The sequence below is a fragment of the Scatophagus argus genome, chromosome 17 (genome assembly GCF_020382885.2).
Source record: "Scatophagus argus isolate fScaArg1 chromosome 17, fScaArg1.pri, whole genome shotgun sequence".
Taxonomy (NCBI): Eukaryota; Metazoa; Chordata; class Actinopteri; family Scatophagidae; genus Scatophagus; species Scatophagus argus.
Window position 1 is genome coordinate 2,728,312 of NC_058509.1, and position 27,004 is coordinate 2,755,315.

At 45.4% G+C, this 27,004-nt stretch overlaps 1 protein-coding gene and 1 long non-coding RNA gene across 5 annotated transcripts in view; one reads left to right on the plus strand and one right to left on the minus strand.

Moving 5' to 3' along the window:
• Positions 1-27,004, plus strand: part of col11a2 (collagen, type XI, alpha 2) — a 58,080-nt gene that overhangs the window by 1,727 nt on the left and 29,349 nt on the right. For 3 of the 4 annotated variants that reach the window (XM_046417354.1, XM_046417355.1, XM_046417353.1), the window contains 5 exons: positions 393-4,735; positions 7,972-8,121; positions 9,614-13,491; positions 14,402-14,550; positions 25,908-26,069. In XM_046417354.1, coding sequence (XP_046273310.1) covers positions 13,469-13,491; positions 14,402-14,550; positions 25,908-26,069 — 334 coding nt within the window. In that variant the 5' untranslated portion in view covers positions 393-4,735; positions 7,972-8,121; positions 9,614-13,468. The remainder of the gene's footprint in view (positions 1-392; positions 4,736-7,971; positions 8,122-9,613; positions 13,492-14,401; positions 14,551-25,907; positions 26,070-27,004) is intronic. The other variant, XM_046417352.1, reaches the window with a different exon arrangement.
• On the minus strand, positions 9,531-13,422 carry LOC124074430. The gene is made up of 3 exons (XR_006845850.1): positions 13,316-13,422; positions 12,609-12,682; positions 9,531-9,650 (listed from the first exon to the last, which is right to left on the minus strand). It is a non-coding gene; the product is annotated as an uncharacterized LOC124074430 (long non-coding RNA).

Consider the following 27,004-nt stretch of genomic DNA (forward strand, 5'->3'; position numbering starts at 1 on the left):
TTTTGAGCACCATGTCATGCCTCTTAGCCTTTCTCAGGCTCTTCACCATCTTGCCAGCTTGCGTCCCCTCTTTTTTTTCCCCTCATCTTTCTACCTCTACATCTTTCATTTCCTGCCTCTATGTTTCCCTCATCACAGGTTTGTCTGTAACCCCTTTCTCCTTTGCTTTCCATCCTCTCTCAGTTCGACTCCCTCCATCCCGCCTGTAAATCTCTCTGAATGTCTTTCCTGCCCTCCTCTCTCCCATGTCTCCTTCGGGCTCTAACCCTTCCTCTCCCTGCCCTCCTGTTTGTCCCTCCCTCCTCCCTGAGCACTGCAGAAAGACACCTTTTATACCGAGGGTTAAATCCCTCCTAATTTCTGCTTCACAAATGTCTTTTTTTTTTCTCCAGGGGAATGTTATTGCTGTGCACCAGATGAACGAGTCGTGTTTGAAGCCACTTGCCAGCAGCGCTTTGATGGATCCTGTGTGGTAGAAATACCCCACACATTGCCAGCATATGCACCCCCCCCACACACAAGCACACACACCTGAGGAAGACAGAGCTGTATTGAGCCTGTGTGCTCAGGGCAAACACCAAACAACAGCATAAGATGTCAGGTGTGTTTGCTGCTCACCGTTATTTTCTGTTCTCACGCAGTGCAATAATTACTGAACTTCTGAGCATAAATTTCCTCGACTGTACGTTTAAACCTGACCCCAAACAAATCAGTTTTAAAAGTCCATTTTTCAAATTTTTCTCCTTTCGTGCTGCAGCTGCAATTTTTGACCGGCAAAACATATTTTTAATGCTTTATAAAGACATAATGAGTTGTAAACAACGTCTGCTAACATAAGCTGAATTAAAGATGCAGTCAGAGACAATTTAAGTAAAAAAACATTTAGCTTGCTGATTAAAACCATCCACTGTCAGCAACTCTGCGTGTTAATTGCAATAAATTAAAGACAACATATCCATGTTTACATGCATATCGGATCAAAGTGTCATGTCTGTCGCGTCACAGTAAATAATGAAAACAGTTGTTAGTGTAGAATCAGATTTGTGCAAACTTCACGACTCTATGATTTATTAAACTTGTTTAATGCGATACACAAGCAAACTGCCCACTCTGTTGTGCAGCTTGTTGTCTCTGCAAAGTCCAGACTGTCGGGATGGTAAGAAACTTTGGAATGACTAGTGACAACATTTAGCAAAGCCAAATTACTGGTCAGCCACGGTCCCCGTGTTCTTTCAGCTGTAATGACATGCTGGGCTTTGGGTATACACAGACCAGCTCTGAGCCAGCATACACTTAGATGACTGAGAGGGCCTCCTGAGCAGAGCTAAATCTGGGTGAAACTGAGAATGGGTCCCACATAAAGTATATAATTCTGCATTTTAGGGCGGTTGGTCTTGCTTTCATGCCAGATAAAATATGTCAGACAGAGAGGATCCCTCAGAAAAACATCATCGTGGTGGCTCTCGCAGCTGGACATGAAGTCAGTTCCAGAACATCTAAAATGTACCTGCATTGTGGTGAAGGCTGCATGTTGCTCCAAATATGAAAGCCAAGCAGCAGATTCTGGGCCTGAAAAATTAAGGCAGTGCAGAAATGCCAAAAAATGCAGTTCATCAAATGGCCACGTAAGGCTGGCTCCAAAAGCGAGTCATTTCTCATAGACCCCCATGTTCAAATACCCAATAAACATGTTTACACATTAGTACAAAAATGGTTTGCTTCCTAAAGCTAAATTCACCCTTCACGACAACTGTACCCTTAAAGTTACGCATAATGAAGTGCGTTACCACAGCGGTCAGCGAGGCGTCATCTCAGCTAATTCAACTCACTGCTCTCGACCTGTCGGCCATGTTGCCTTTTGGCTTGCCCTGCAGTTAATCACACTAACAGACCATCCAACAAGTCTGCGCTCCACCTCTTTGCGCATTTTTTGAAGAGTTAGGCGGAGTCTGGCACCGGCAGTGTGGTGACACCCAAACACCAAAGAGATGAAGAATCTCCATAGTATTACACTGTGAACCGTGTGGACAAGTTGTGGTGACACAAGTCTGGAAGACTTACAGAAGAGCCTGTTGAGCTGAAACGTGTGAGCAGTTCTCCATTCAGAAAGTCTGCATGGTGTTTCTGGTTTCATGGTTTCTCAGAATGTTCACATTTAATCAAGAGAAGGTCTGAAGATCAACAAGTACTGAATTTAATCTTGTATCTTTAGTGCACGAGCTGTGCACACAGAAGGTGAGAAGTATTTTAACTGGAGGGATTTCCAAGTGCCGCCTCTTAATTCCACTGTCCTGACAAGAGCGACTGGGCAGGACTGTGTGTCGGAGGATTAACGAGTTTCTGTCTGTGAGCCAGGAGCGAACGTGATAGGCCTGAAATCTGTCTGTGAGGGGAAACCGTTAGATGGAGAGGAAGAGGGGGGCGGAAGAAGACAGAAAAAGGAAGAGGGAGGGTAGTATTTTCATCCTGCAGCATCACAGTTATTTATCCCGCCGCCTTGGCGTGTTTTGATGGTGCAGTAATGGCCCGGATGGGACTGAGCTGAAGGCTGAGATGAAAAGCTCTTTGATGGCTTGTCAGAGGACAGACAGACTGGAATGAACTCAAGGCCATAACAGCTCGGATTGTTTTCATTGCTGGTTTTCCCTGACCTCATTAAGCGGCTGCTGTGTCTGTGTACAAATACTGTAGGGCTGCATGCTCAGCCTCTTGTTTTGGAAATCAATCATTTATGTTTCCTTTGATCTTTTGTGCTTTTGTCCCGATTCAGTTCCCATCCTCCTCCACCCTCACTCCTTCCACTTTCATCTCTTGGATCTTCTCCGTTGCTCTTGAATGGTTTTCATTGTTTGTGAAATCAGTCTTAAATTGTATTCATAATGCTCTTAGAAGCCTTTGATTTAACTTGTTGAAACCCGCAGAAACCGTCTGTTTTATGTTTCTTACTTCTTCATATTTCTCTCTAACTTGTCCAGGGAGGTCTCAGCATCGTCCAGTTCACGCAGACACAGTTCAACACATTCACACATGGAAGCTGCCCAGTGCAGCCGCACTCACACTTGTTGGTCGCTGAGCGGCTGCAGCTGGCGGTTCGGGACCTTGCTCAAGGGCACCTCAGTTGTGTTTTTGATGGCAGTCGCTGATCTTGCACTTTCTTTTTCCACCGTGAGTGCTGGGATTACACTGGCAGCTTTCCAGCCACATGCCCACTTCCATAACCGTATCGGTCACGTTAAACAGACGAAAGCCCTCGGTGGACCTGCTGGGTTTAAGGTGCCCCACTCTGCGAGTTAGCGTTAAAATGTGCACGTAAAAAGGCCACATTTTCATGATTTGATGATGAACACCACGGCATAGTCACACAACTGATCCAAATTTCATTTAAAATCCAGTCCACATCACTGAGTTTATCCAGCAGGTTAAGTTCAACCTACCCACAACACTATAGTGTACATAGGTAATGAAAAGTGAAGCTTTGTGACTTGACTTTGTTTTATTGCAGATGTTTGTGTGGTTTGACTGTATTTCTGAAGTTGTTACTGTTTGCCTTATTTCACTGAAGTCTTTAACAGGGTTGTTGCAGCAGTAGTTCTACTGGGATAAATTTCCAAACGCTCAAACACAACACGTCATCTAACAGTGTCTGTAGGAAAAACACGTCCAATGTTAACTTCCTGGCACTCGGTCTAACCCTTTGCACTTCTGCACCGTGTTTGTTCATATCTTCCATCTTGTGTCTTGTTCCCCTCACTCAGCCCACGTTCTACCACCTCCCAGGGCTCTTCTTCATGTGCTTCACTCCCTCGGTGAACTGCGTCTTCATCCTCTCAGTCACATCTTTCTCGTATCCCAGGGTTCTCTCTGCTCCACTACTGTACCCAGAGAGAGAGAGAGAGCCCTGGTCTAAGCAGCTTCCTGTCTCACAAAAGACCCCTCTGTTTCCCCCCTCTGTGTTTCCTCCGCTGCCACCCTACCCCCTTCCTCAACACCCCTGTGGTACATTCCCTCCCTCTCCCCTGGTGCATTCCTCATTGACCTCGGCCGGCTGAGGAGTCCCTCTGTCAGCGGGGTCTGTGAGACCGGGACTGAGACTTACCTGATCTGTGGAAGCAGTTTTTAGCAGTTTCAGTTCAGGACAAATCAGCCCAGAGAGTGTGGCTTTTAAATATGTCTTGAGTTAACTTTCTTGCCACAGAACAGACTGCGTGGAGCTCAGCTTAGTGAGCTATGCGTGCAACAGAACAGCATCAAGTCATTCGGTCTGAACAAAGTGAAGCTCTCCTACACCAAATTCTTTATTTTCTGAGTGCATTTTCATTCCCATGACGCGACCGCTTACCAGATGATGTTTCATCAGTGAGGGCTAAATGGCAACGTAGCATAAAGAAACATTATTGTTATTGGTATTGTGGCATGCGAGAGTAACATAACTGATGGCAGTTAAAACTCTTTGGCAGGCCTCAGTTTGGGGTGTTGTGAGATGAGGGTTTGACCTGCAAGCCAATCAGAAACGAATGCTTTGCTTTGGAAGTGTGTGTAGGCGAGAATCTGGCGATACGATACGTGTCATACAACGGTTACGATTCAGAATATTGCAACATACTGCGATACTGTAAGGAAGGCGATGTGTTGTGTTGTAGGCCTGTTTTCTTTGTGTTTGCATGAGCGAAGTGTGCTGAACTTCTTCCTGTTCCGGCTGATGTCGCGGTGGAGAAGAAGACTCAAAGGGCTGAAGGTAGACAATAACACAACACAAAATCAACCACAGCCACCACTCTGAACATATAAACTGTATGTAAATTCTGTTCTGACATGGAGATTTTGAGACCCAAACTGTGTGGTTCATGTATTGATAGATATGTAGTTGATTTCCCACCTTTATTTTTCTGTACCCAACCCACTCTGTTCCAGTTCAGCTCAAGTTATACCCAATGAATGTTAAATCTGAAGTGGTATAAAACAGGTTATAGTTTATTATGTAGACTATTGGTCAGATTAAAATACTTTCCTCTTTGTAAAGGTGCTAGAATAAATTTAAATGGAGCGTTTTGTCCTTTCAGGTGGAGTATTGATGCTTGCATCAGGTCCATTATACACAGATCCATTATAATGTGACACTTTAACAGTCCTGTCACCCTCCCGCCACATGCTGCTGCAGCTCCCACCACCCCGTCCTCCTCCTCCTCCTCCTCCTCCTGACTGAGGGCATCTCATTTTGGAATGAAATGCTTCTCCTTATCTGTGATGTTGTTTTATAGCCAGTGCTTCATGATCGAAGGACAAATGCAGTACTAATACCTCGGGTCACCTCAGAATGGAAGAGCCCAGTTGAGCAGCTGGTGTGAAAAAGGCCTCTGAGCTCCCGGTTGCTGCTCAGACTCTTTGTACTGATCAGCTGGGCCAGGTATCGTAAGGTGTCACTCTGACGGCAAAACGACCCACCTGACCTTTGCGTCGACCTTCGCAGTGTCCAGCTGACTAGTCTGGGACCCAGCCGGGCTTCGCTGCCCTCCGTCCTTTCACCAGTCAACCAGCCGAATGCTTTTAATGCTTCACATATTTGCTGCTTCTCCTCTTTCATCCCTTTCATGCAGAAACTCCACAAGACAGGCTTGTTTTCAGTCAGGCTTCTCTTTCTAAAACGGGCTCTCCCTGAGCTGAGTCGCTGAGGAGCACTTTCTTCACCCAAACAATACAAGTTATTTTTACATACAACCACAGCTTGTAATGGGGAAGAGTCAAACCTCACTGAGTTCTTCGTGACTGATTTAAGCTTTGGTTTCTACATTGTTGTTTTCACATACAAATGGCTGTAGGAAGTTGAAACACTGGAAATGTTTCAGATTGGGCTAGTTTTTGCGTTTTTATTATTGATTTTGATTTTTTTTTAGTTTTTATGGATTGATCTGACCAAGATGTTCAATTCAGCTTGATGATTGGAGATTTGTTGTAATTAGCCCAACAACATGTGTCATTAATGTAAAAGTTAGGTTATGGTGCATCAGGAGAGCTGAAAGCTGTAGAGTCAGCAGATGCTGGATCACAGAGTCCCAACATGAGGGACCACATCACACGCTCCAGCTGTGTCATCAGAATGTACAGTAAAAGAAGAGAAACATACACAAAAATATGATATAACCATGGATTCAAGCTTTTCTTTCTGCAAACTGCACTTTGGCCCTCTCTGTTTAGGTGACTTCATTAGTGGAAAAACCTGCGACTTTGACAAATATGTTGCTGTGTCAGAGACGCCGAGGTCCCACCCTGTCTTTTTGTCAGTGGGTCAGTGCAGAGAGCGACGCATCCACCTCCATGCATCCACCTTTTCCCTCCCCGCCTCAGTTTCTTTCTGGAATCTCCATGTGTAAATACTGTTTGATCCTTCCTCCCTCCCTTTTGCTCCCCCCCACTCCACCCCACCTTTCCTCACCTCTGTCCTCTCTCCTTCTTTATCAATGGCCCTCATTCATTCCCTCTCACCCTCTGCATGCCTGTGTGCCCCCTACCACCACCAGCTCTCTACTCACCTCTCCTCCCCCCTTCCCTCCCCCTCTCTCTCTCTTTTCATTCCTGTGATTTTTCCTGCCTGTATCTTTCCACGGCTCTGACGTCCCTCCCACGCAGCAGTTTCCTCAAACCTTCCTTCGAGTCCTATCTCTCTCCTTCATCTTCATTTGAGGGATTTTTGGTATTTAGATGCAGATTTAGATGAGGTTATTTCAGGCTTAACATTTATGAGAAAAATAATGACTTGCCAGTTCTTGTGGGCGCACTTCTTACAATTTGCTGTATTTCAGTGTTTGTTTGATATGGATCTTTAGTACTGCTGCTTCTGTGTTGCACAGTGTGGCTTTTAGTGCGATGAATTTACGATTTTGACAAATTAACGTACTGTACATGAAACTCGCTCGTCACATATAAGCTGAAATCATCTACTTGGCTCAGCATTGCATATTTTTCTCTTTTGGGTTCATGTAATATCCCCAGTCCTTCTAATTGCCTTTTATTAGTGAAGCCATTATGCGCCATCTGGGCAAATTACCTTCTAACAGTGAGTAATTGTGCTAAATTGAGCGACAGTTGAGTTCACCTATTGCTATATTTAACAGAAAATGATAAGGAAGCTGCCCTCAGAATCCCCAGAAAAGAACTGAGAGTTGGAAGCCACAATTAAACACGTACGCAAGAGAAATACTGAGAATGAGAGGGACGGGAACACACACACACACACACACACACACACACACATTTTCTAACTTCAGTTCAGTTCATCAGGTTTCAAAAGACTCGCACACTTTGGCAAAATATACTGTGTGCTCATATGTAAACTCTCTCTCACAGCCACACACTGTTATACACCAGTTGGCATGCAAACTTCAGAGCTCGGGAACACTCACCCCACCTAGAAAAACACACCCACTTAGGTGTACCCTTGCTGTACCTCCCCCCTCCCTTGCTCTGCCCCTTCGTCACCCCTTGTCCTCCTCCTCCTCCTCCTCCTCCTCCCTCTCTGCTGCCTATTTCGAGGTATGTGGTTAGCTGGGTGTGTTCGGTGGCCAGATTCAAAATCACTGACCCATTCTCTGTATAAGTTCCCTTTTCTACCTGACTCCGCACACCTCCAGCAGCTTCACCAGGCCGAGCAGAGTGTGTATTCATCACACACACGGACACACACTCTCTTTGACCCAGCTGTTAGCGCTGAGGGTATCAGTCCATTCCCGTTTCCTCCCAGGCGAGCCCCCACTCTGATCTATTTCTGTGTTTTGTGGCTAGCAGGGTGTGTGTGTGCGTTTGCAGCCCTGCCCAGTAAAATACAGACTTTTCAAGGAAGTCAGCAATATAATATGGCCGCTTTATTGTAATTACAAGGTTCTCCTTTTGGAAATAGCGCACAGAGAGAGCTGCCCACAAGGCACTTGCTGAGTCCGTCTCTCGGAGCTGATGCCATCTCTCGCTGTCCTCCTGCAGACGCCCTTGTCTCCGTCTCGTCCATCTCTTGAAGTGTTGACCCAGATGTTGCCACACCAGGCAGTTCTATCAGCTGGATACAAGAAGCACTTTGACATTACACACAGTTCAGATTCCAGTGCCATCTGAGTCGATGGAGTGTCAGAAATGGTGGGTGGCCACGTCTGATGGAGCTTCCCTTTAGGGAAACCTTGTGGTCTCATGGTTCTTGTAACCCTTAAATTACTGCCCAGCAAATTATAAGGCTTTATTAATTCAAGTAAGCTTGACATTGGAACTTAATTGTGTAATGGAAGGGTTCACACACCTGATGCACAAATTTGTTCTGGACCAGTGAAGTGGAGACACCTGCCTTTTGGTGTCAGGGTGTTTTAACCAGTCGTAACGTTTTAGCAGCCTCAGCTCTTGATAAATCAGTCCCTGTGATGTGCCATGAGTCCGTGTCAGGATGATGAAGTCATGCTGCTGATGGGGACATACATGCAATTCTTGTGCTGTGGAATTTGTGGCACCTCCATAATGTGGATGTTCAGCAAATTGTGTGTTCTGTGCTGTTGCTAAAGCAGGGTTGCTTTATGCTACATTTGGTTCAGGGTGTGGAAGCACCGGATGAGACAGACTGGATGCTAAAACTGCACCAGAGAAGATGCTATCACAACAAAATCTAAATCTGTGCATGAATGTACGTGCACTTTTAAATTCTAACATCCTTCCATGTAAAACTGTTCGTGTCAGATTTAAATGGATAGTGCAGTTTTCTTGATGTGGGCTTTTATGAGGTTCTTGTCTGCCGGTGTGTTGGCTACAGTGGATGCCGGCTGGTGCTCCCACAGCTAAATGTATTTTAGCCACCTAAAAAGGCCTACCTCAGAAAAAAATCAGTTCACGTGTACGCTTTTATTTCAAATATTATCACCACGATAGACAAAAAGTTTTCTGACGAGAAACCGAAGCTGTTTCGGTCAAAGAAGTCGTGTGGCTTTGAAGAGAGTGCAGATGGATATAAAGGCAAACGTTTCCCATTGGAAACAGCATGATAACACAGTGAAAATACATTAACTATGACCCCGTCCACAGCAGCACATCTGTCAGCTCCCCTGCCTGTTCTCCTGCTGCTCCTCCAAACTGATGACATGCCAACCACCATCCTAGTGTAAGTAATACAGGGGCCATGGATAAGTACCTCATACTATCCCACATCAAAAAACCTGAACTGTCCCTTTAATATACAGCTTCTTTAATTTTACTTGGCAAGTAGAATTACAGATAGCCGGGATCTAAATCAGCTATCCATTGTGCCATTAAAGGCATGTTACAAGGCCAGGCAGCATCTGACGCCACCCAGGCAACATTTGTAGGTGACTGAATGTCTGTGGATACAAGCCTCACTGTCGCCCTGTAGTTCACACTAAACTACTCAGCAGCTCTGTTCTGTGATGATCTGTGTTTAAAATGTCCAACAAACACTCTTTCTCCCATCACGGTTCCAGGGTCTGGCTTTACTGACTTTGTAAAAACATGTAGAGCTGCAGAGAAAAACGAAGCAGAACCACAGCTGCACTGTCTCTAAGAGCATTACGGTACGTCTTTATTAACCAGTTTCTGCTGTCTGTGTTTCTGTATTTCCTCTGGCTCTCTCCAGACCTCTTCCAGACTGAATCTTCATCAGGTCCCATCACCTACAGGGTCACAAAATGGCAGCAAAAGCTAATAGAAGCAGGCCTGAGAACCTGCTGAGGACCTGCTCGGGGCCCGCTGAGGACCTGATGAGGACCTGCTGAGGACCTGATGAGGACCTACTGAGGACCTGCTCGGGGCCCGCTGAGGACCTGCTGAGAACCTGATGAGGACCTACTGAGGACCTGCTCAGGACCCGCTGAGGACCTGATGAGGACCTGCTCGGGGCCTGCTCGTTCACCACTTGGACCCTCGCGGACATGAAAAGTATTGTTCTCCTCTACATAAAAACACTTTAAACGCCATCAAGTCCTAGAAGCAGAAAGATTCACCACACCTGCTTTTTGATTTTTATTCTGTGGTCCAATTTAACAACAAAAGTGAACTTTATTACTGCGGTTCAATAAAAGTAAAACAAGGATAAATCCATTAAGATAGGATACAAGAATTTAGAAAATGCAACCAAAATAAAATGATTCAAAACCTGAAACACGAATGTGTGGATAGATTTACATCATCACTTTGAAATTAAAAATTAATTCTCATAAATGAATCCTGAAATAGCTGGATCAGATTGATATGTGAAATGGGTCCATAAACCTGAACACAAACACACACACATACGCCCAGACAGCGAACGGAAACTAAGAGGTGATTATAATCCACAATATTTATCTTTGACCTTCATCTAATTAACAAACAAACAACAGACAAGAGCGCAACTTTCTGTCGTGTCTGTGATGAAATGCCTTGAATATGAGTCCTGGAGTCAAAGTGGATAAATATTGTACATATGCACATGCAAAGTCTAGCACAAACACATACCACAGATGTCTCTTGGGGTGTCTCTTTTTACCACTTGTGGCATCTGCTTTCAGAACCCAAAGAGGCCAGAACCAAACAGTCTAAAAACACTCGATCCACTGTGTCTGGGAAGCCAAAATAAAAACCCAGAGCTGCCGCAGAGCGTTTCCTGCACTTTTTGATTTAGTATGAAAAACACAGCAGTGAAAACAACAGCAGAGTGAAAATAAGGCCCAGCTACACATGCAGGTAAATCACAAACTCTGGCTTCATGTTGTTAACATTAACTGCTCTGATATATTTTTTCAATTCCATCAAAGAAATATTTTGTGGGTTTTTTCTTTACATGTCAGAACAAATGCTATATATATATGTCATGTATAGGCCTAAAAACGGCCCTGCTTTCCTTATGATTCCTAATGGATAATTGCTGGATGCGGCAGCCTGGTTGATGGTTTCAGGGGAAGATCACACGGCGGCCGCTCCTTCTCATTCGACGTAACATCAAAGCTCGCCCCTGTAGTTTCTTATGACAAGGCAGTACAGTTTTCTTCTTTTGGCAGACCTGAATGCAGACCCAAAGACAGAACGCCACAGCTGAAGTGAAGCTAAAACACGGCCTTCTCGCTTAAGCGGGAGTCTTTACTTTTTGTCGGGATTTGGGTTTCCAGAAGACGTTTATTCCCGGGGTTCACTCAGAAATTTGAACAACATCCACTTTTATTTCACAGCTTCAGTGACACAAATGTTTAGTTTAACGTAAACTTGTAGCATGTTTCTGTTTAGTCTGCTGCCATAGTTTACCTCATACCTACACTGCAAAGTGAGGTCTTCTTCTGGGTTTTCTCCTCGTGGGTTTACTGTGCCGCACTGATGATCTCTTGATGCATTTGAAAGGAATTTAACATGTAATGTGCTTGGATAAAACGCTGTTAGAGTCAAGCGATTATTTCAGATATTCAAAATTGTATTTTTTTTTAACCACAGTTCTCATTTATTAAATTTACTTTCAACCTTTGAAATTTTAGTTTTGATGTTGTGATTGACGAGGTTGTTGTGATGATCGCCTTGTGTTTGGAGACAGCAGCACGACATAGAAAAATCTGATCCCTGTGAGGGTTGTGTGTCCTGTTGCAGTCCTTCAGTCCTCATGTTGGGCAGGACACTAAAACCTGTGAACCCCTGCAGGTGAGGATAAGTTAAAAGAGACGTTCGACAGGTTGCAAAAGGAACGTTACTTGCTTTTCGTTTCATTTCTACAGAATAAGTTAAGTGTGTGACCCACGACACACATGACTGTACGTTTAGATGATCATGTTGCAAGTCTGTTTTTTTTTTTTTTCATTTTTCAGAAATGTTATGCAAGTCGTTTTAAAATCCAAACCAGGGATCACCAAAGTAGGTAAAATAATTCCTTTATTTTTATGGAGTTGTTTTGCATTTTGCTACCTTGTCGTGTTGGGGGAAAAAAAATCAGAGTTTGTTGCTTTCCGCTCTAAAGTATTCCAGAAGTAATCGCGTATCTGCCATTAGAACGTGGTGTTTTGTTTTATTTAATGTAAGGCAAAAGGAAACCACTGAGCGTTAACTGTTTTGCTCAAAGACTGAACGATAGCGAGGAGAGTTTATCATGGAAACCCCACAGAATGCAAACACACGCCCCTCCTTGTCCCCTCAGAGAATCAGGGAGTGAGAAGGAGTGAGTGGTATAGAGCATCAAGGGATAATTACAGTTAATTACTGCTTTCTGCAGTCAAAGAAAGTGACTAAACACGGCCTGTGCGACTGCAGGAAGGTTTACGAGGCAGACGGCTGGGCACAGGGAAGATGCTGCTGAGTGTTTATGACAGGTAGGGATATGAAAGTCACTTTGAAGTTATGAAAGGAATGTCTCTGTGAGATTACTGCCAACGCTGGTTTGAAGCTTATGTGCCAGTGATTTGAGATCTTCTCAAACTAAACTTTACTTGGCAAAGAATGTGGTAACGACAAAAACAGATAAATGTGCTTCTAACTGTGACGTATTCATACTGAGGTCCAGAAGTGTTTTATTCTGTTTGTTTAAAATAAAAATACTGACAAACAGTCGTTTTTGGGCAACAATTAAAGCAAGATGCAACATGACCGTCAAGAGAGAATATCACAGCCCAACTCACCTTCTTTGTCTGCCACGCGAGTCAACAGGTAAATAATGTGAATGGATCCACACTCGTGTGCCAGTTACTGCAACCTAAATAAGTAAGAAACAACACAGACTGAATACACATTTCGGTTCACACACGTGTTGTTATGGGCTGTCAGGTATTCTCTTACAGGTGTGACAAAAGCACCAGTGAGATGGTGGAAAGTCACAAAGTGTTTTTTACAGCAGGAATACAGTGAATTCCTCTCCTGTGAAGCTTGTGATGTTCTGTTTCTGTCTTCTCTGAGATTGCAGTTTGTGATGCTGTTGAAGCCGACTTCATCGTGTTGTCATGCAGCGTAGAGACGAAGACTGTTGGCCATTTTCTACTTTGACGGGTAAAATATGTTCATTTATCTCACATGTTCTCTCTGACTCCCTCAGACTGCTGACAGTAGGGATCATATTCCCACTATGTGTTCATGCACTTGGTGATTGTTGTCATGAGAACATTCAGACTTAAAAATGTTATGAAAATACATTTTGTCGCTAATTGTTTGGATCAGTTGTAGGCTCGAGCCCAAACTGTTTGACCATCACAGAACACAGTCACGTGTGACCACAGACTCTTCTAACAACTCGTTTTGCCTGGTAGAACTGCATCCAAACTGTGAGACAATCGGAGCTACAGATGACTTGCAGAAGTTGACTTGGACTCGGGGGCACAAGTTCATTACGCACCACGCGAGTTGTTTACAGATGATTTCTCCTCGTGTCTGTTTACCTTCCCTTCACTCCCCCTCTTTCTCTTTCTCTCTTCTGTCTGCTCACCTGAGCTGATGCTGCAAAACAAGGCCACGTGGGACTGACCAATCAGAACGAGAGGAGAGTTCCATGGACCGAGTGAAAGGGGCGTGGTGAGTAGAGCGGACAGAAGTCTGATTGGCTGTCCGGGAGCTCGGTCCCCTCTGCTGGATTAACGCGGTGCGTGTGGTCGTGCAGCCGTTTGTTTTACCTGAGCGGCTCTTCTTGGTTTGTAAAGCGAGAATTTTCATGCCACAGAAACAAAGACGAGAAAGTGGGAAGTGGAAAAAGTAAAGTAAAATACCCTGCCTGCCCTTGTCAATACGTTTTAGAGAGAATCAGAGACAGACCAGAAAAAGGTCCTGACTGACTGCCGTGAGTCCAGTAAGCAACATTCAACCACTAACTCACAGTTAAAACGAGAGGCGCCATTGTTGTGTATGTGGGCTAACATATTTGTGTAAAGCTATCATCAAAAACGTTCAGTCCGCGCGCTCAGACGCGTCTCCGTACACGTAGATCTGCGTGAGCTGAGGGCGCGTTTACGCACACCCTCTCTCTGCCATTCTCTCTCTCTCTCTCTCTCTCTCTCTCTCTCGCTCTCTCCATCCACACACACATACACACGCTCTCACTCTTCGTGGGAGTAAGTGTGCAAGTAAAGAAGGGGAGAGGGAAAGAGGGAGAAGGGAGAGAAAGAGAGCGTGATTCCAGGTCTCTCTCTGCTGCTCTCTCCACTTTGGGTACTCGTACCCAGTCTCACTCAATGGGGCTTCAGCACTAAGGGGTTAAACGTTAAAATAAAAGATATTTATTCACCCCAAACCCCCTTTAGTGTTTAGGTTTTGTGCATTAAGAGAGACAGACATTGGTAACTCATTAAGGAACGTCTCCGGGCGAGAGGTAGAGACGTCTCCAGAGGCGTGCCTTTCTGTCTGTTGCCTCGCAGAAGGTTCAGTCGGGTCCCTCACGTCGGCTGGCTTTCTGTGAGAGGATAACTTCCACCACATCCTACATTTACAGCTCAACCAGGCCGGCGAACTACTGCAACACTATGGATACTGGAGCTTGTCCCTTCCGGAAGAAACGGAGACCATGGCGCATGGACTTCTCATCCTTCGCCTTGGTAACCGTGGCGCTCGCCGTGTGCCAAACGACCGTGGTTCGGGCAGGTAAGATGCTGACTCTTATTCACTGTGCGTTTTAAAGAGACCTGCTCTAATTATTTATCCACTTTTAGTGTTTTTCTTTTTGTTTCCACATGTGTTCATTCTCACTCTGTCTACTGGGATTCACTGTGCGTAATGAGTGTGCACCTCAGCCATTATGAGGACACTTACGCACCTAACGTCCTTCTTAACATTTTCCTCCAGAAATGTGCTCAGCAGTGACCGAAAAGTAATCACACAAAGGTATCCAAATGTGTGAAAGTGTTTCAGGTGGCATCGCTATGTGCACATCTAGAGGAGGTTTTATATCTGCTCTGTGCACAGTCGAACTCCTCAAGCAGCACCAGGACGACTTGAGTTTTCTTCCTGGTTCTTAAAGGCCTTGAAGTTGACAGAAGTTAGTTGGAAAACAGTATTAAGTGAATTGAGTTACTGCTCATGGAGATTTTAGATGCTGCGTCTGTCAAAGTCCATCACTTTAAACAGACGAAGAAGAGAACGACACGAGTGCGGGTTTTCACTTTATTTGTGATTCTGTTAAAAATCTTTTCCTCATCGGGAAACTAAAATCCCCATGACATTTTAATCGCCCTTTGCTGCAGAAAACACACAGACGCGTTATAATGTTGTGAATAAAGTTTTAGTTGTGCTTCTCTGAAAGTCTTTCCTCTGTCGCAGCCTGCTGTCAGGTGTCTTCTCACCCAGCGCTGCTCTTATTTCCGCTCTCAGTTGCTTTTTGTCACTTTGAACGCTTCATCTGATGTTGACTTTCTGTTATTTTCCTTCTTTATGTGTAATTTCACTGCTAAGAACCCAAGCAGTCCTGACAAGACGGCACTCATTTTAGGCACTTGTGCGGCCCCCACCCGCAGGGGGCCACGGGCTCTGACGGTGCAAAGAGCTGCTGCAGTCAGAGGTTCGTCGTTTGAACGTTCAGTTTTCCAAAATGTGTTTTTTTTCTGCACTAAACTGAATGTTAGCCTGTGAGCAAACTGGCCTGTGGACACACACTGTGTTTACCAGCTCAGCCTGTGCGCCAGGCTGTCCATCACTGCCCGTCCGGGGAGGAGGGGTTTCAGCATCAGGGCTGCAGGATGTTGAAGCCCGGAAAAGCTGTGAAGGGTGTTAAAGTTTTTATCCCAGTGTGGAGCACCGAGCTGTGTTTGTGTTAGTTTTAGCAGTAATAAAGAAATGCGTATTGAGAAGAAGCGTTCAGACGTCAGGGTTTAGAAGATCTGGGACATGTCCCCCAGTCGGCGGCTGTTTAACTTCCAGGTTTACATTGTTGTAAAGTCGTGTGTCTCCCGTCCTGTCCCCTCAGTCTCCACGGCTGCAGATCAGCTCGCCTGATAGGAGCGACGTGCGTGCGCTGCAGCTCCCCGACACGCCGCTAGTCGTCTTGAGTTATTTTTGACACAGAGAATCCATTGATTCACCTGAGTCCACATCAGTTCAAATCTGACTGAAGACCTTTGATGCGGAATGGCACGCGGCAGGCCACGAAAAGAATGAACAATAATGAAGATAAAAATCATTTGAACAAAGTGCAGCAGCACGACTTTCAGCTGTGGTGTGTGAATGTGATATTTTGGGAGGTTTCAGTTCACCTTTGAGGTGAATGATGCACGTGGGGCTGTCGTTCCGCTACAGTACAGCCTGGGAAGCATTTTTCTTTTATCTTCTGATATTGTTGATTGATATCAAAATAGATGCGAGGTTTGACTTCTTGGTCTGAGGCACATATCGTGCACACTTTGAACAGAAACACCAAACCAGGTTTAGTTTACTTAAACGTTTCTGGAGAAATGACTTGAGAAGTTTCAGCTGACAGATGGCTCAAAGGCTCTTTATTCTTCGTTTGGATAACTTGCGGGGACAGCTTGCTGACCAAGAGGGCTTTTGTAACATAAATTGCCCTCCTCCAGTGTATTCTTTGGCCCGGTTTCCAATTTCAGATTGCGAGAGGCGATTGCACCTTCCCGTCGTCTCCCGTGTGTATTTTGGAGGCGGAAGCCTGAGACATTTTTGCTTTTTATGAATAGGTTATTATGCGGCGGAGCACCTCGGTCGCAGGGGTTTGGGAGTGAAAGCGTTCAGTGTCTCAGTGTCTGTGTGCGCTCTGTACGCTTCTGTTTGTGCATATGCGTCTGTAAGCTATGGATGTTTTTTTCCCAGTTCGGGGTGTGGAAATGTATGCAGTGCGTGAATGTGCCTCTGTGTGCGGCACCTCGGGCAGGCTGTGCGCACGGAGGTGTTCGTTTGCTTGTAGAAAGAAAAACTTAAGTCTTCTGACCTTGTGATAATGTCAGAGTGACGCAAACTAAACATTCCTTTCACCTGTAAGCGCGCGCCTGGTCACCTACGTGCGCGTGCGTGCAGCTTCCCTTGCGCGCTCACACCGGATTTGCGCATCGTTGGCCAGACGCGCGGAGCCACTGCGCGCACGGTGCGTCTGTGCGCGCGTTCCTGTGCGCGCAGTGTGGTGCAGCAGCGCAGATGTTGAGTGTAAACTATAACAGCGCCCCACCCAAGCTGTGAAAGACCGATTTAGAGAAGAAAGTGGTCAGAATCTTTCTCTTTTCCCTGGGAGAATGAACACTAGGAAAAAAAGGGAGGAGGGACGGATGAGGCACAGTCATTACCCAGAGTGCAGCGGGCCCAGAAAGGCATGAAAGCCGAGTTTTGTTCAGAGGAGGAGAAAATCAGAAGGCAATATTTTCTTGACATGGATGTTCCTCAGCCTCATTTCAAAGCAGAGAGCTCCTCAAAGGGCAGTCTGTCTCAGCCTTGGCTAAACATAACTTAACCCTGCGCGCGCTCTCTCTCACACACACACACACACACACACACACACACACTCTCTCTCTCTCTCTCTCTCTCTCTCTCTCTCTCTCTCTGGTGGTGAATAGAGCTCCTGTATGTTGTGGCACAGCAGGGTTTTGACAGTCCATTGCTGTGGCTGGAAGTGTGTGGTATTTCAGGCTTCTGTTGATCACGTGTGACTAAGTCTGTCAGGTTTGACTTTCTGATCTGACTCCGATTTTCCTCTGCTTTGTCATCATTTTCCCATGAGCCCTCCTGACTCCATGGATCCGCATCCAAACTCTCTCCTGCTCTCTTTTCTCATATTTTTGTAGTTGTTGTTTCAGCTCTGTGTGTTGCACATGTTTAACAGCAGCCATCAGAATGACTCCTTTGGTTGAACTGAAGCACACAGGCTGTCAGAAGCTGATGACACTTTCTTTGCCCTGAGCTGAGTCTTGCAGGCTGACCTTACTTTCATTCTGCATTGAAGACTGACAAACTCACCATAGCTAAACCATAAGCTAAACTATGTGGCATGTAAGACTGCTGTGCTGGTAGTGGAACCCAACCCAGGAGGACAGGCTGACTGAGACACCCAATTCAGGGCAAAAACGCTCCTCTTCTCAAAGTGTTAACATGTTACAAATGTCCACCAGCTTACAGGCTGTTAACAGTGGCACAGCTAACACTGTTACAGATTTAGGCTCAGTTTACAAATGGTTTTCAAATCGATGAGTTTGAACAGAACTTTACATCTCTTAAACTAGTGAAGGATTTCCTTTTCATGTTCAGCGCCTCTCTCCTTCTCAGAGCCACTAATCAGGATTGTTGAGATGCTCAGGTGTCTTTTTGTCCCTGAAAAGCTGACTGTTTGCTTCCCCAACACCATCAGTCTCTCAGTAGCCACAGACACAAAATCACATCATTTGCATGGACAGATGAAAGCCAGACTGTGGCTGAAAAACACACAGAAGTCAAAGAAATCAGCATGAGATGCACATTAAAGCTTCTGAGGCCTCAGTTCTAAGCCATGGCATGTCCTCAGACTGTGAACTTGGAAAAGCCTTTCTCAGACAAAACCACGTTAGCGCTGCAGACTTGAAGGAACGTAGTGAGAGGAAGACAGTTTTCTCCTTCCTCGGCTCGATGGCGGATGATGTTGTGGTTTGTGTGTGTGGATAGTTAAGCATCATTCCTCCAAGGCGTTCTGTTTCAACAGAAGATGTACGACGATGGCAGGAGAGCGTGCCAACTTTATAATGACAGACTGTCTGCATTGGATGCTATTCCTAGTCACTGTTATTTTGCTGCTTCTAGGAAGTCAGTGTAGGAGGGTGTGGAGACCAGCTGTATGTTTTTACATGTAATGTTAATGTACATTTCTTTCTGCCCTCCCTTTCTTTCTTTCCAGCCATCCAGCCATTTGAAAATAGTTTTAAATGCTGGTGTAAGCTGGTTGTTTTCTGACTGGGATGAACAGACAGCGTAGGGTTTAAAGTATATGAAACGTGCCAGAAAGGAAAGCACTTGACTCTCCCTGTAATTTCACAGCCCCCCTGGCACTATCTGAAGTGGCCTAATGCAGTAATCCCCAGTTATCTAATAGTATAAGTAGCATACAAGATTCCTTTATTCTTTCTGCAAACACGATTATATCTGATTAGGCACACGAGTGGATTGGAGTCTATCCCAGCATGCACTGGGAGGAAGGCGAGAAACGCCCTGTGGAGATAACGTATGGCTAAAGAGGAAAAGTGTAAAATCATTGCGTCCTGCGAGATGAGTAATGCTGACCTGACTAAGCGCCTTATTAACATTCAGACGAATCTACAAAATCTACCAATTGCATAAATGAATTTGCGTCGGCAGCATTAAAAAAAAACAAAATACTTGTGATAATTAGCATCTGCGATTTATCCACCATCTCCTCTTGCTTGTTTTTCCACCTATAAAGATCCCCAGAATCTATTCCTGACGCGGGGATTTCCACATTGACATGGCGTGTTGCTAGGAACAGTGCCGATAATTATAATGCAGCGCTGTTTCACTGCTGTTACTCTGGTCTTTAGTATAAGCCTGACTAGTCCCCTCTTGCTCGACTCTGTGAATGTTGTAGGTATTCAGGTATCACAAATCACTGTGACTGATTAAACATAAATATATTGTCAGTACCTCCCGCTGCTACAAATGTAAGTTTGTTTCACTGTTAGGATTAGGCCAACAGGTCGGTGACGTGTAGACCGAGGATCAACACCTTTAGGGTTTATAAAACATACCAGAAACCTTTTTTGAGAATATTATCACCATCGGCTGTTAAAATGGTCCAGTTTCACGCAATTTTGCAGTTTTAAATCAACTGTATGGTCAGCAGTAAAATGTAATATCAGCTGAACGCAAGTGAAGTTACAGTGAAATAGTTTAGCGTAAAACAAGCGCTCTTCTTTAAAGTCGTGGACTGTGAGCTTTTGTCGGCTGAGTGCAGTCAGAGCTGACACATGAGTGAGCCTACAAGGCTGATGTCTAATTTGTTCCCTTGCTGGCTGTCTGTCCCATGTGATAGTGTTTTACAGTGAACCGCTGGCTGTCTCCTGGTCAGGACCTTGTGGTGTCAGTATCCACCCTCAGATCCAAACTAAGACTGTGGCCACCGGCCCTGAAACCACACGAGACTGCAGCACGATACACGTTGGCAGCATGAGGGCAGCGCACACAGACTGGCACAGACCACGTAATGGCACACAGGGGACCGTAGAGGACTTGGACATGTGTTGGCAGCAGCTCCTCAATGGAGGGAATGACCAAACCACATAAGGCTGCGATACAGTGAATGTTGGCGCTGGCCTGTAGTGACGGTTAAACCACACCGACTGTGGGATTCATCAACACTGATGTGTTAAAGTGTTGCTGATAGGAGCAGGTGTAAAAAGATAAAATCACATGATTTGAAAAAGCTCAGGCTGTCTTGTTAGTGGCAGCTGTGAGACCACACGGTGAAGGTTTGCAGTCCAGTTCAGGAAATGCATCTGGATATAATCAGTCGGTGTTGCTAAAATATTTGCACTCATCGTATCACCTTTTGTGTTTATATACTCGTTTCACCCTGAGATTACTGAAGTCCTACTTCACCCCTTCAGTTGTGTCCTCTCTGAAAGCTTTCACAGCGCAGTGAAACAAACTCGCTCTGCAGCGTGATGTGGGGACGACAGAAATGTTGTTAGATTTTATTCAGAAATGAATGTTTGAGTTTTTCAACTGAAATGAACTCGCCAGCATTTCTAAATCTACTTCGTCCTAAACATGTTGTAACCATCAGAGGTCTGCAGACGGGCTCTTAAACATTCAGAAACTGATAAGCCCCTGTGTGCCTTATTTGTTCAGGAAGAGACTGTTTGCAGCTTGTGTCTCCTGTCGCTGATCTGCTGCCGTCGTCGAGACTCACGTTTTTGTGCTTCCAAAATTATTTATCTTCTTGTTCTACAAATCCTTAAAGTTCTGTGTAAACCTGCTCATCTTTGTTTTGAGTCCTCTGGTGTTACCGTCGGGACGGTTCTGTATGGGTCTTTTCCCCTGTTGGAGCAGCCAGCCAGACGCCGTCACATCATGTGACATCTGCGTGATAATTAACGTCCCACTAACAAACCAAACCCTCATTTCAAACCGTATAAACAATGTAAAGTCTAATAACCCCCTTTTTACAGCATGGGTGCTCATAATGGATTTTCTGTCTGTATACACAAGGCATTATAAATAAATCATAACTATAGAGCAGCATGTTGAAAATTATAACCTGCCGCAGCTCGCAGGCCTTCAGGCTTTTCCTCGTGGTCAGCCGGGTGGATGAAGACCCAGCTGGCGATTTAGGATTTTAGTTTGGAATTTAGTTTTATATTTATTTTTTGCATTATATGTTCATTTTTTTCTCACATCTGTGTGTGTGTGTGTGTTAATCTGTGGCCAGTATTTCACACCCCTCCTGCTCTGTATGTCTAGCAATGTGGTCGTTGTGTAAAGGTGGGAGGTGAGGGGTCAACATGTCAGCTGGAGTGTGTGTCTGGTATTTGGCACAGCTGTATCAAAAGAGGAAAGTGCACGCACACACACACACGCACACACACACAGAAACTGCTGCACGGAGCTTCGAGGGCAGAAAACACAGGAGAGGAAATGCAGGTTTTGCTCTGAAGTGAACTGAGGATCACACAGCTGTCACCTCACACTGTCTGCTGTGGTTGCGGGACCAGGACTCAGAGGGCTGACGGCTGACTGCGTGTCTGCATGCAGCACACTCATGTTCCAGCTGAGAAGCAGGAGCACAAGTGGGTACAGAAAAGGGATGGACAGATGGGATGTGAGTGGAATATGATAATTGTATGTCATCCCCATTGGAGTCCTCGGCCTTTGGTTCTGATGTGTGCACGCAGGGTCTAATCTGTGTGTCCAGCAGATGTGGTGTGTGTGTGTGTTCTGTTAGTCAAGTCGTTTACCCTGTTAGCTGACAGATTGTACAGACTCTGCTTAATAGTTACCTGTAAAACAAGCATTAGCATTGTTTATGCTAACGCTGTCTCACACACTCTCTCCTGTGCGTGTGTGTGTAGCATCGTGTGGCTCCAGCTCTTAATCACACTGTACTGTGAACAGTGGAGCCCATCACAAAGTTCATTAAGCCTGTTTTAGCTCCATCTAGTGGCGGCTGAGGGGAACTACAGCAGTACAAACCGCTGAGAGACATTGCAGTTTGAGCAGCCTGCCAACTTGGGCATCACATACGTTTTCCATCAGGATGTAATGAGTGGTGGATGTGTGGCTGTGGAGTGCAACAGTGACAGGACTGTTGCTCTGTTACACACTGATCAGCATGTCAGTTTCAGTGTTACATTTTACACCTGGGCTGATCAGAATGACAACAGACTGTCTGTGCTGCTCAGTCTGTGTTACTGAAAAAGTTCAGTTTGGGCTGTCAAAATATAAAACCTTAAATAAAGACCAGTAGGATTATACAAGACTCTCACCAGTATTAGACTGACTCGGGTAGAAGAGTTGTAGTCATTAAGAGTCTGTGTTCATGTAGCTATCAGTGTCAGAAAGTGGCCAGCGTGGCTGTCAGTAGGAATAACTGTACAGCCTACTGTAATCCTGCAGCGCTGGCTGTAACTGCCCTCACGTGCCTGGGAGGCCTGTTTCCTGCCTTAATGACAGCAGTGTAGTTGGCTCGAGTTCACATTAAAGAGCTGCAGCCATCTGTGAGCGCTTGTGGTTAAGAAAGGCCGAAGGAGAAGAAAGAAAGCAAAGAGAGGGAGTTTGTGCCTCCTGGCTTTCTGTTTTCCTACCCTGTCCAGTTTCATATTTGCCCCCCCTCATCTCGTGAGGCAGTTTTCCCTGGCCAGGCTGTGTGAGTGTGCACCTCTGTGGCCCTGTGTGTTATTTCTGTGGGTGTGTTTTCGTCGTGATTGTGGTCCTCCAGGCAGGAAGGGCCCCGGCTGCAGATGTGAGCTGGGCAGGCGGCAGGGAACAGAGCGACACATTGTACTGGGTGTACTGGGGGAGCTCGGGCTGCAATCTGATCCAGTATCCTGCCATGACAGGACCACGCTGTCTACTGTCACTGCCTGACCCCCCAAAACACACACACACACACACACACACACACACACACACACACACACACAGAGTCCACCTCTGCCTGAACCTCTCACTGCCTCCTTCATCCTCTCATTGCCCTCCCTCTTTTCCTCCCTCTGCCTCTTTCTCATTCCCAGCATTCCTGCACAGATCTGCAAAAGTCTTGACGAAAATTCCTCTCAGGTGCTGGAAAGTTTTGAAAGTCTGGAAACTGAAGCTAATAATATCAACTGTATGTGCACTAAAAACTGCCAATGAAAATCTGTGCAGTCAACATATTGGCTTCTGGAAAAATGCTATGAACTGCGTCTTCCCTCTCTCTCTTTTTATCCTCCTCTTGTTTCCACTTTGACTAACTAATCTCCCTTCTGTTCATTTCCGCCCTCACACAGCTGGCTTGAGGGAAGCGTCTGTTGTGGATGGTTAATGTAGCATCACAGTACAACTCAATCTAACTCTTGCTGATACATCCTTCTCCCCCCCCCTTCCCCTTTCTCTCCCTGGTGTGGAGTGACGTTTATGGACTGCGGTCTAGACACCCAGAGGCAATATTAACGCACCATTTGCTCTGTCTGAATAAATATTACCATCTGCGGGGCTGTTGGGCTCACTGTTAACTGGGTGAGACTCTGGGTGTCACCTAAACACCAGCAGCACTGATGGCATCAGTGTGACTGCAAGAAGAGCACAAAGAAAGTTCACATCAGAGGTCAAGGAAAAGCATCGTAAGTAGCTAAACGTTAAGATGGCTTTATAATGCAGAGTTACGGTCAAACAGTCGCTTTGCCTGGCGTATTGCCGACACACTAGCGTTAGAGAGAAGTGGAGCTTATGTCCTGAAGTGACCAGCAGGTCACACAGTTAGCAGTGCTTTTCAAACACGCTGGGATGAGGTTTTAAGCACCTGGAAATTACAGTTTGTTAATGCGGCCGTTGAGTGAGAAGTGAAAACAAACGTGTGACCTCAGCGACAGGAGGGCTCAGTGCTTATCTAGTTTTTACACGGGCAATGCATCACTGCCACCTTAAGTTTACTGTGAGAAATGCCGAAGAGGGGCGGCTGCAGGCACATTTAATTGGCCCTGAACACTAACTTCAACCTTTGGTGGACCTCAAACACAGGAAAGGACGATAACTGGGTTCAGGAAAATGTCCATCAGGACGGTCTGTCTGTCTTCAAAGATTTTATAATTACTTTTGATTTTGGTTTTCAGACTGCCAAATATTCTGTATGACAGCCTTCAGTTTTGTCATTCAATCCTGAATTCGACAGCGTCGGTACCTTGGGAGAAATTTCAGTTTTGTAGATCCATTACAGTCCATTAGCAAGTACGATATGTGTACAGTAACATACAGTAAGACTGGGCCTAACCTTTGACCTCTGCCTCAGATAGTGTTCCTGTAGGAGTAAACAGCATGCGGCAGGAATTCATTCTCCTGTTCACCGCATTTACCAGACTGCTGTTTCTGTAATGGGACAGTACAAGTCAATAAATGTGGGAGATTAAAGATGCGCATACAAGATTTAGCCAACTGAATTGAGTGCTGACATGTCAAACTAATAATAAATTATGGTTAAAATTACCTGTTTGTTCAGGATGTTTGCATCCAAAGTGTAAAACTTCAGAGGACGTGGAGGAAAGGTTGAGTAATGAGCAGCAGGAAGCACTTTTCTCCAAAATAGAAACATGCATACAGTGTGACTGTGACTTATGCTTTCTTTCCGCCTCTGTGATATCTCCACTTTCCACATCCACCTCCAGTTTCAACATAAGAAATGTGGTTGCTTTCATCAGTTGTGTAACTGTGCAGTATTTATTGTTGCATGGGTGGCCATAAGGAGAATCGAACCCTGAGCTCCTGAAGTCGGAGCCGTGCTCTGCAGGCTGACGCAGTGCCTCTGAGCAACGTGAGAAACCACAGTGCAGGCTGAAGGTGCAGAGGCAGACTGGTTGGCCTCAGTGTGTGAAAGTGGAGACAGGATGTGAGGCTGGTTGGTGCAGGGTTTGTGTTTTGTTAGGGGGCATACTGTACATCTGGAGTGTGTGTGTGTGTGTGTGTGCGTCAGGTGAAACTGTGAAATGCTTGTGTATCCTCAAATATTCACTTGACTCAGCACTATCGCATCAACAGCCACTTGTTTGAGCTGCCTGATAAATGTGAGCAGAACGGAGGCCACAGTCTCCACTGCGATTCACACTGAGCTTTACTGTACCTGCACCGCACTCCTTCATATATGTGGCTTGGACTGTGGCCCATTTTGTGCTGTGTCGACACAGAGCTTCCTTTCTTACATTTTACCTAAATGTACAGTGGTAGCCAGTGTGCATGTCCTCAGTAGTGCTGCAAGAACATTTCAGATTACTTTCGATATGATTTTTTTATCCTCTGGGCAGACTGAGGTCTGTGCAGCTGCAAAGGGTGGCTGCAGTCAAACATAAAACAGTCCTCTGTGCAGCTTTTAAGGACCCTGACCTTTAGAGTCTTTTCTGTACAGCCTGTGGGACGATGGGCCACCTCAGAACCTGTCAGAGAAAACACCTGCTGCAGTGTAATTAATAAATAATCTTCTTTTTGTCTGTAACTCAGAAAGTAGAGCTGCAACAAGCATTTATTTCCATCAGTGTAGATCGCAGATTGGCTGAATGTGTGCCAGTACATCCACACAAAGTGACAAGTGAAAAGCAAAGAGAGTGAAGCTCTGCCCGGAGAAAGCAGACTCCGTCAGGTGTTGTGTCTTTGGTTTCTGTTGTGCAGCATCACAGACGAGGTGGATTACTGATGAGGGTGTGTCACTTACTGAGCCATCATTAGAGGACGGCTGGGAATTAGAGTTTCAGCGCTGACATTTCATTTGTTTGCTTATTGAATTGAGCTGCCGTGTTACAAAAATGTACTGACGTTTTTATTTTCTCCTTGCTGGTCTTCCTCAGACCCAGTGGACGTGTTGCGGGCTCTGCAGGTTCCCTCTCTCCCCGAAGGCGTGAAGAAAGTCCCCGGCTTCTGCACGTCCCGCCGCTCCAGCAGCCCCGACCATGCTTACCGCATCACCAAGAAGGCCCAGATCTCCGCCCCCACCAAGCAGCTCTTCTCAGGTAGGCCCCCACCCTGCAGAAGTCTGGAGTAAACTTACCACCATCTGGTGATGTGTTAGTGCACTTTCATAATGTTGGAGGATTTCTAAGAGAAGTGAGGTGGCTCTGACAGCATCAGGGTTATTTTCTCACTCACTTAATAATCATTTTAACCAAAGTCTGAGCGATTTGGCCTTACAGGACTCTTTTACAGCAAAGCAACTGATTGAACAACCGCAGCTTTCATTTGGTTGTTTCTCATTTTTGTTTTCTCTTTTTCTGTGAATTCAAATGTTGCTTCACTGGCTTGGCACAACCTGATCAGGTTCAACATGGCCAAAGCAGGTGGTACAAGATGTACAGTATAAATGTGTACGTACGTTTTGTTTGCTTACATTACTGAAATGTAAGCGCTGGCTGCCACGTTCTGTGATCATCAACATCAGTGTTTCCCGAGTATAAGCAGCACGTCTCAAATTTGTATTTTAGTACGTTGATATCAATACAAAATGTAGATGTATTTTCAGACTGCACAGTCTGATACTTATTACCTCCTGGGTGAGTGTAAATGTGCTGCGTTAAGTTTTATGTTGTGTGTTTTATAGACAGTTTGTTCAGGAGAGAGAAAACAAAAATCTGAAGAAATGAACCTGCATTCCTGTGCAGTACAGCAGTACTACCACACTCTTCAGGATGAGCCTCACATTTAACATATTTGCAGTGATTTCCAGTGTGCAGAAAGCCATAATCAGAGCCACAGGTTGCTGTACGTGTGCATGTATTTCAGCCTGTGGAGTGAAGTGAGGCTCTCATGTCTTATGCTGGATTGCTCGTGGAAATAAAGTATAATTATGTGTTGCAGTGCAGGAGCTCATTTAAACTGTGTGGGAGAGCCATAACAAATTAACTTTAGTATACCGTCTGACACCCTGGAGTGAGGAGAGAAAAGAGAAAGC